The 9,668-nt window shown below is 50.8% G+C and overlaps 1 protein-coding gene across 1 annotated transcript in view; it reads left to right on the top strand.

Annotated features, from left to right (window-relative positions):
• The first annotated feature begins 5,915 nt into the window (after positions 1 to 5,915).
• UBE3C (ubiquitin protein ligase E3C) overlaps positions 5,916 to 9,668 on the top strand; it is a 122,629-nt gene continuing 118,876 nt past the window's right edge. Inside the window, exon 1 of the mRNA XM_017519463.2 lies at positions 5,916 to 6,311. Coding sequence (XP_017374952.1) covers positions 6,246 to 6,311 — 66 coding nt within the window. The 5' untranslated portion in view covers positions 5,916 to 6,245. The remainder of the gene's footprint in view (positions 6,312 to 9,668) is intronic.

Below are 9,668 nucleotides of genomic sequence, written 5' to 3'. Positions count from 1 at the left end.
GATTCACAGGAAGCTGTGAGGACAGTACAGAGATGGACCCTTCATCCAGTGTTCCACCTGCGTCTGTATCGCATGGAACGACAGCACCGTATCCAAACCAGGGCCTCGACCTCGGCACGTGTGTCCATAGCTCCAGGTCATCTGACAAGACAGTTTTATTCAGGTGTAGCGGATGCACAAAGAGCTGCACATATTTCACGTGTGTGAGTTTGGACATATGCAGACATCTGTGATACCATCACCACCCAGGCCACAGACACACCTGAGACCTCCCAAAGTGGTGCTGTGCCATTTGATCACATGTGTGTGTTCATGTAACTGTCACAATCAAGTCACAAAGCTGCCCCATCACCACAACGACCTCCCTTCATAGCCACCCCCTCCCCTTCCTCCCCGTCCTTGTCATGTGAATGGATGTGCAGCACTGATGCAACCTGCTGGGACTGGCTTTTCCAGTCAGCATGCTGCCCTGCAGGGCTATCTGTAGGCATCAGTAGTTTGCTTTGTGAAAACTGCTGAGTGATGTTCATGGCATGAACCTGCTGAGGTTTGTTTAGCTATCATCCGTTGGAGGCCGTTTTGGTTGTTTCGAAATTTTGGCTATTACAAATAAAGCTGCTGTGGACATCTGTGTAAAATGTTGTATAGACATAAGTTTTCATTAGTCTGGGGCAAATAAACGCATGGGAGTTCAGTTGCTGGGTCCCGCCGTAAGTGTATGTTTAGTTTACAAATTAAATTTAATTAATTACATTTTGCCTCTTTGAGACAGGATCTCATTCTGTTGCCCAGGCTTGAGGGCAGTGGCACGGTCACATCTTACTGCAGCCTCAGCCTCCTGGGCGCAAACAATCCCCCCACCTCGACCTCCTGAGTAGTTGGGACTACAGGCACAAGCCACTAGGCCCAGCTAAAAGTTTTTTTTTTTTGAGACAGAGTCTTCTCCGTCGCCAGGCTCCCGGCTGGAGTGCAGTGGTGCGATCTCGGCTCACTGCAACCTCCACCTCCCGGGTTCAAGCAATTCTGCCTCAGCCTCTCGAGTAGCTGGGACTACAGGCGACCGCCACCATGCCCAGCTAATTTTTGTGTTTTTAGTAGTGCTGGGGTTTCACTACTAAATGTTGGCCAAGATGGTCTCGACCTCTTGACCTCACGATCTGCCCGCCTCGGCCTCCCAAAGTGCTGGGATTACAGGTGTGAGCCACTGCGCCCGGCCCCAGCTAAAAGTTTTTTAATTAAAATCACTGCCAAACTATTTTCCAGACTGGTTGTGCCAGGTTACTTTCCCACAGTGACGTATGAGAGGTCCAGTTTCTTCACCTCCTTGCCAGCATTTGGTGTTATCAGTATTTTAGCTGCTCTGACAGGAGTGTAGTAGCTATAGGATTTTGACCTACTCTTTCCACTACCTTTCAGTAATCATCTGTTGAATCCAACACATATTTGAGGCCTGTAGTTGGTACAAAAGTGAGCTAGACAGTTCCTTGCCCTGTAGGAGTTTGCGATCTACAAGAGGAAGTAGACCAAGTAAACAGCGCTGTGTGCCGGAGTCAGAACGTACAGTCATCAGCTTCGAGGTCAGCACCTACAGTCAGAATTTTTTTTTTTTTTTTTTTTTTTTTAGACAGGGTCTGTCTCCGTCCCCCAGGTTGGTGTGCAGTGGTGCAATCTCTGCTCACTGCAACCTCTACCTCCCAGGCTCAAGAGATCCTCCCAACTCAGCCTCCTGAGTAGCTGGAACTTCAGCCACCATGCTTGGCTAATTTTTTTTTTTATTTTTGTAGAGACGGGGGTCTTGCTATGTTACTCAGGCTGGTCTTGAATTCCCGAGCTGAAGCAATCCACCCACCTCGGCCTCCCAATTGCTAGGATTACCGAAAATCACCCTTGAAAATTATTCATCTTCGTAGAGTAATAAGATCATAATCCTGTTTTACAAACATTCCACTTTTTAAGAGATATAGAAATAATTACAGACAAAACGATGTCTGGAATTTGCTTCAAAGGGATGGAGGGGAGTGGTTACTGATTGCAGTCTAAATCACACAAGATTGGCCCTGGGTGGGCGGTCACTGGCACTGGGTGATAGCTGATGGAAACTGATTGATTATATGAGTCTCCCTGGCTTGTTGAGTTTGAAATTTTCTATAAAAAGGTACTTTTCAAATCCTCACTAGGAGTCACGTTAAAGGCAATGAAATGATGCTGGTAAGTCAGCTTTTCTGTAGCATCACTCGTTCTCCACGAGAGACCAGGGGAAGAAGTGGCTCACAGAGCAGGGCCACCCAGCAGATGCACTGGCCTCAGCACAGAGATGTGCCCACCCCGGGGCTAAGTGTGGAAACGGGTCAGGTGCCAGGCGGTGGTGTTGAGGTGGGCAGAGGTCCACTCAGGAGCGCTTCTTCCCGGCCCACGTGAGCAAGTCAGAACATTTGAAAGAGGCCCAGCAGATAAGTGGGACCGGACCCCCCACTTAACCAGCAACGCTGAGGTTGCTCTGAGATTCACATGGGCATGCTTGCTCTTCTTCCTAGTCCAGACCTTGGAAGAGTTTATTCGGAGCAGAATCTGAGACTTCAGGCGGGGTGAGAAAGCTCACGCCTGTAATCCCAGCACTTTGGGAGGCTGAGGCAGATGGACCACCTGAGGTCAATAGCTGGAGACCAGCCTGGCCAACATGGTGAAATCCCTGTCTCTACTAAAAATACAAAAATTGGCCGGGTGTGGTGATGGGTACCTGTAATTCAAGCTACTCGGGAGGCTGAGGCAGGAGAATTGCTTGAACCCAGGAGGCAGGAGGCAGAGGTTATAGTGAGCCAAGATCATGCCACTGCACTCCAGCCTGGGTAACAACAGCAAGTCTGTCTCAAAAAAAATAAAAAAGAATCTGAGAATTCAGAGCAGACTTCAGAGGTCACGAATATTGATAGTACCAATTTTAAGTCTTTGCTAACCTGACAGACAGGTAAAAACAAAAGGTTATGTCTTTTTTAACTGACAAAATATGTAAACTTTCAAAACAGTAAAATTGGGACATTTTATAATTAAAAATACATTCTATACTGTAACAGTTCATATACATGTATGAACTGTGACCTTGTTCATATATATATTTATACACACACATTTGTGCCTGGGTGTGGGTGCCTTAGTCTATTTGAGTTGCTATAACAGAATGCCTTAGCCTGGGTAATTTTTGGACAACAGAAATGTATTTCTCATAGCTCTGGAATCTGGGAAGTCCAAGGCGCTCCCACATTCTGTTGTCTGGCGAGGACTCTGCTTCATAGATGGCGCCTTCTTGCTGTGTCTCCACATGGCAGAAGGGACAAACAGGCTGCCTGGGGCACTGATTTCCTTCATGGCAGTGGGGCCTCACGCTGTAAGGCCTCCTTATGGCCCCTCCTTTAATACGCTCACATTGGGGATTAAGTGATTTTGGGACATTCAGACAACAGTAGTGTGTTTGTGTGTCTTTCTAACCATCCATCTATCTATATTTAATTTATATGGCAGAATTTTTCAAACTACGAGCTGAGACCTGTTAGTAGGTTGTGAAACCTACTAGTGCTTTGCAACTAGCATTAAAAAGAAGACAGCCGGGCGCAGTGCTTCATGCCTGTAATCCCAGTACTTTGGGAGGCTGAGGCAGGAGGAGCCCTTGAGCCCAGGAATCCAGGACAACATAGGGAGACCCATCTCTACAAGAATTGAAAAAAAAAAAAACCCAGGCATAGTGGCACACACCTGCAGTCCCAGCCACCTGGGAGGCTGAGGGGGAGAATCGTTTGAGCACGAGAGGTTGAGGCTGCACTGAGCTGTGACAGCACCACAGCACTTCTGCCTGGGCAGCAAAGACCCTATCTCAAAAAAATAATAAAATTAAAAGACAGATTTTACAAGAGTGCATTCCACATAGTAATGACAAATATTAGTACAAAAATTTGGTTTTCCCAATTAAAAAAATGAGCAAAGGGCCTGAATTTTTCCAAATAGACATAAAAGTGGACAAGAGGTATGTGAAAAGGTGCTCAACATCAGTAACCATTGAGGAAATGCAAATCAAAACCACAATTAAATAACAACTCACGGTATCAGTGTGGCTATTATCCAAAAGACAAGCATCGGTGAGGTGTGGGAAAAGGAAACCTTTGCACATCGTTGGAGGTACCACCGTTATGAAAAACAGTATGGAGGTGCCTCAAAAGACGAAACTAGAACTACCGCGCGCCTCAGCCATCCCTCTGCTGGTTACGTACCTACAGGAAATGAAACTGTCTCTTCGAAGCGCCCTCAGTTCATTGCAACATTATTCATAACAGCAGATACAGGAGGAACTGCTGTCATTTGCTGCATGTTTGCACCGGAGGACAGTATGCCAAGTGAAGTAAGCTGGACACAGAGAGAAAGATACTGTATGAGCTCACTGTTACCTGGAATCCAACAGTCAAATCTTGTCTAGAAACAGAGTAGAGGCGTGGTTTCCGGGGCTGCGGGAAAAGGGGTGGGGGTGGGGGTGGGGTAAAAGGACACCGACTTGCAGTTGTGTAGCACAAATATGTCCACAGGCGTAATGTTCACAGGAGGACTGTATTTTTTTTTTTTTTTTTTTTTTGAGATGGAGTATTGCTCTGTCGCCCAGGATGGAGCGTAGTGGGCGCAATCTTGGCTCATTGCAACCTCTGCCTCCGGGATTCAAGCAATTCTCCCGCCTCGGCCTCCTGAGTAGCTGGGGCTACAGGTGCCTGCAACCACGCCCAGCTAATTTTTGTATTTTTAGTAGAGAAGGGGCTTTGTCATATCGGCGAGGCTAGTCTCGAACCCCTGACCTTAATTCGCCCACCTCAGCCTCCCAAAGTGCTGGGATTACAGGCGTGAGCCACCGCACCTGGCCGTAGGAGGAGGACACAGATGACATCGTACTGTGTGTTGAAATTTTGCTAAGAGTAGATTTTAGGTACTCTTACCGCACACACACAAGGAAGGTAACCATTTCACAATGTATGTGTCTATGAAATCGTGTTGCACACTTTATTTACAACCAAAATCAATTTTAAAAATTGGCTTCAATCGTGTATGATACGTATGCATATACATGAGAGATGGTTTTATGCATACGTATATGTGGATATGACACGTTTATGTATAGGTGGTCCCCAACTTAAAATAGATCAACATACAATTTTCTGAGTTTGTTTTGGGTTTATTGTAGTATTAAATACATTGGCAACTTACAATACTTTCATCTTACGATGGTTTATTAGGACATAACCCATGGTAAGTCCAGGAGCGTATTTACGCATACACAGGTATGTGTACACGTGTTCATGCCGTGTGTACAGACACTTCTGCATATGTGTGCTGTGTGTGCAGGAGGCAGATCTGCGCATGTCTGCGTCCACGGTGAGCATTCACGTCGGTCTGCGCGTGACAGGCACGCAGCAGGTGGGACGTAAATAGGCGGGCCGGGCCAAGCTGCTCCTTTCCCGCCTCCCTCCCTCGAGCCTGGCGTCCCACTGGCCGCTCCCAGCCCGCGCCGGAGGCCGGCCCCCGCACTGCGCCCTGCACCCCGCGCCCGGCCCCTCACCTGCCCTGCACCCAGCCCCGCGCCTTGCAGGCCGCCTTTCCCGCCCCCCGCGCGCAGTGCCCTCCGCACGCACCAGGCCCCGCGCAGGCCGCCGCACACCCCGCCCGGGTCACTGCGCTCCTCCCGGCTCCGGCCCGCCTTGCGGGGCCGCGCACGCTGGGTGGTGCCAAGAGGAGCGGCGCGCCGTCGATGGCGGGGGCGCGCACGCTGGCGGAGCAGCGGGGAGGGGCGCCGCGTCGTCGATAGCGGGGGCGCGCACGCTGGCGGAGCCGCGGGGAGGAGCGCCGCGCCGTCGATAGCGGAGGCGCGCGCGTCCGCGGGGCCGAGGACGCAGCGACGGCTGGCCGCCATCTTCCCTCCCGAGGCGGCAGCTCCAGGTGCAAGCGCCGGGTCCGCGGCCCCGTGGGCGCCTCCGCCGCCGCCGGAGCAGTGGCCGGCGTGGATGAGGGGCAGGCGAGGCCGGGCCGCCCCTCCAGTGTCGCCGCCCCTCCCGCCGCAGGGCAGGGCTGGGAGGGTACAGCCCGGGGGCGGGCTCGGGTCGCCTCCCGGCCACCGCGTCCTCACTGCCCCGGGCCGGGCGGGCGGGCGCCGAGAGCCTCCCAGCCCGCCCCGCGCCCCGACCGCCCGGCTGCTCCCGCACATGGGCTAGGCTGCCAGGATGTTCAGCTTCGAAGGCGACTTCAAGACGCGGCCCAAGGTGTCCCTCGGCGGCGCGAGCAGGAAGGTGAGGGCTGGGCTGGCGCGGCGCCCGCGGCTCTGGCCTGCGCGGCTGGGGCTCGGGGCTTCCCCGGCCGGGCCTCGGGGCTTCAGCTCGCCGGGACTCGGGACCGGAACTCGGGCTGGACTCGGGGCTGGATTCGGGGCCGGGACTCGGTCTGGGACTCGGGGCCGGGACTTGGGGCTGGACTCGGGGCCGGGACTCGGGGCCGGGACTTGGGGCTGGACTCGGAGCTGGATTCGGGGCCGGGACTCGGGCTGGGACTCGGGGCCGGGACTTGGGGCCGGGACTCGGGCTGGGACTTGGGGCTGGACTCGGGGCCTCCCTCGCTGGAACTGGAGGCCGCGCCTGTGGGAGCCTTGCCTGCCCGCTGCGCTTCGGGACCCGGGCGCGCTGGCGGTGGCTGCCCTTCCAAGCCGGCGGCCGGTTAACCCTGGCGCGCTTTGTGCTACCCAAGGTGAACTTACCCTTTCTGGGTGTTTCTTTTCAGAAATACGCTTTCCCTGCTTGCTCGCTCCCGCCTGGCATCAGGGAGTGGCTGCTTTTCGAATGCCACCTGAAGGGCGTTTTCTGTTGTAGAAGGTGAACGGCACATAATCTCTGGAGGCAGAACGCTCAATGAATAGCCACGTGTTTGAATCCAAGACCAGGGCAATTATTCTTTTCCAGCCTCGCAGAAACTGTGGAGAGACTCCCGACTTGTAGCTATTGTGATCAGTCATAAGTTGTTCGCATGGTAATTGTTTAGGATCAGGGTTGGCAAACCATGACGCCTGTGTTGTTCCTAGTGTAAAATTTCCAGCTGTCTGTCTCTGATGACCGGCATCTGTTGGTTCACTGGAACCACGACATCCTTGAACACTTGTGTGTCCTTGCTCCCGCTCCTCTCTTTCCACCCCTTCCCATCATTTCTGAAATGTTCTTTAAAATACTTCACCTAGTGTTTCTTGTCTATCAGTATATTCTGTATATCACAGCTACCAGGTAGGCACGCAACGCTGAGTGGATGCTGGCAGGCTGAGGAGGAACGTGCTTTTAAAATTGTGCTGTGGAGCTGTGTATGCTGGTTAGTGGGGGTAGAAGGGAACCTGAATAGGGAGTTGGGAGAGAAGCGTGCCGATAATTTTTAAGCTTTGAGGTTTGCGTGATGGTGATTGGTTGGAGGCCGCATGTGCTCCAGAACTAAGTAACTGCAGTTATAGGGTGGGCGTGGTAGCGATTAGGGGCTTCCATGTTAATGAAAATTCCTTATAAGAGCAAAGGATTTCTACAGTTAGGAGAGACTTCAGATATCTCAGGGCCAAATGCTCTAGCTTACAAGTTTGGGAGGTGAGCTGCTGCAGAGCGTTTCGATGAGTGCACAAGCACACAGCAAGCTAGCGGCAGACCACCTGAGACTCCACACCGTTTACACAGGGCAGTGGCCTCTGTTGCAAGCACGAGCACCCCACAGGGCATGGATGTTGGTCCTTTTACACCAACTAGTGCATCTCTGCTCTGAGGGAGTGAGATTCTTACCTGTCGATGAAAATCTCGAGGGAAAACAAAAAAGTTTTTATTGAGGTATAACTTAAGATGCAGTCAGATTCACAAACAATAAGTGTTGTGTTGTGGCCTGTCCTCTAGAAGAGCCTTCGGAGATCTTTGCGCACGTGAAATTGAGGAGGAAGGGGATGAGGAAGCTGGGTAGGGCAGGAAAAGGCATCTTCTGAGCTGGAGGGTAGCTTTAGCCTCATCTCACCGGGAACATGCCACAGTGGTCCCTTATTGAGGCCGAGGGATTGGTGGCTGCAGGCTGCCTCCAGGATGAGGATGGGAGTGCGGCACTGCTAACTTGAGTCCAGGGCCATACTTCTGGGAGAGAGTGGCAGTAAAGAGCCTCTAGTAGGAACTGGCAGCAGCTGGGGCATGGGTGCTCTGGCCTGGTAAGGGAATCCGGATGGGGAGCCAGCTGTATGTTCAGCTTGAAGTATTTGGGCATATGGACACACTCCTGTAGATGGAACACCACACATCAAAGGAAGACCATTCCCAGCATTCCAGAGGTTCCCTTGCACTCCCATCCCACCCAGTCATGTGTCACTTAAAGAGGGAGACACTGCCACTAGAGCATTGGGTGCTGTGAGACCATCCTAGAGTGCACTTAACGCAACCCTAGCTGGTGTCGCCCACTACACACCTAGCTGCTTGGTACGCTACACACCTGGACAGCGCGTTTCTGTGCTGAATACGGTAGGCAAGTCTTAACACAGTGGTAAATATTTGTGCATCCAAACGTAGGTCCAGTAAAAATACAAATTATAATCTTATGGAACCACAGTCTGTATGTGCTCTGTGGTTGATATGTAGTCTGTGGTCGATAGACTGAAAGGTTATTATGCCATGTATGCCTATATTCCTTCCCCACGAAGATGACTGCCTTTCTGACCTCTGTCACTGTAGATTAGCTTTACCTGTTGGACTTCAGGGACATGGAGCCACTGGCCGCTTGTTCTTTGTGCCTGGCTTCTCTGGCTTGGCTTCTGTCTGAGAGGTGGATGGACTCCACCTCGGTGCAAGGCACTGCCCTTTGTGTGAATGCACCATGGTTTATTCTGTTTTTTTACGGGCATTTGCTGTGTGTTCCTTTTGGTGCACAGAATACTCTTGTGCTGGGTCCTAGGTTATGTGTGTGTTCATCTGCTGTGCACACCACGGCCGCACGTAGCACCTGAAGATGTCCGGGTTTCTACATCCTTACCAGCACTTGATATTGCACATCCTTTAATTTTAGTGAGACTGTAGTTTCTTTGTGGTTTAAATTTTGTTTGCTGACAGCTATAGTGAGCACCTACATATTGCTGCTTTTCCTGAATTTTCTTTGGCTGCCACAGAAGTCCCTTCCTTTGTTGGAAAAATGAAAAGTTATGACCTTTTTCTCATGTCTTAAATTATTTTTTGAAATCTTCCCTTTCTGGAGCTTAGTGGGAAATGGAGTAGTTACCACCTTTTGAATGATAGATCTTTTTGTTTTTTCATGTCAAATACTTTTAGTGTTTATTATTTGTGTATGTCTGTGTACAAAAAGTCTGGCTTGAAGAAGTTTATAATCTTGTTGGGGAGATAAGACTTAAGCAATTAAAAATTAAATAACAGTTGGGAGTAATTGCTACATTCTAAATTTCCCTTGGGCCTGATTCAGAAAAAGTAGAGTTGGTTGGAGCTTAGTCCTAAAAGATGGGTAGAATTAGGATGGATGGAAGACAAGAAGGCATTCTGGGTGCGTGGAAGGGCATGTGCGGAGTAGATGTATATTGGATTCCATTAATTCAGAGTCATTCTAGGGAGGTAAACATTGATTACACATGGACATAAAGATGGGGA

This window comes from Cebus imitator, unplaced genomic scaffold (genome assembly GCF_001604975.1).
Source record: "Cebus imitator isolate Cc_AM_T3 unplaced genomic scaffold, Cebus_imitator-1.0 Scaffold20, whole genome shotgun sequence".
Taxonomy (NCBI): domain Eukaryota; kingdom Metazoa; phylum Chordata; class Mammalia; order Primates; family Cebidae; genus Cebus; species Cebus imitator.
The sequence above is the reverse complement of the archived record's forward strand: the minus strand, read 5'-3'. Positions and strand labels throughout refer to the sequence as shown.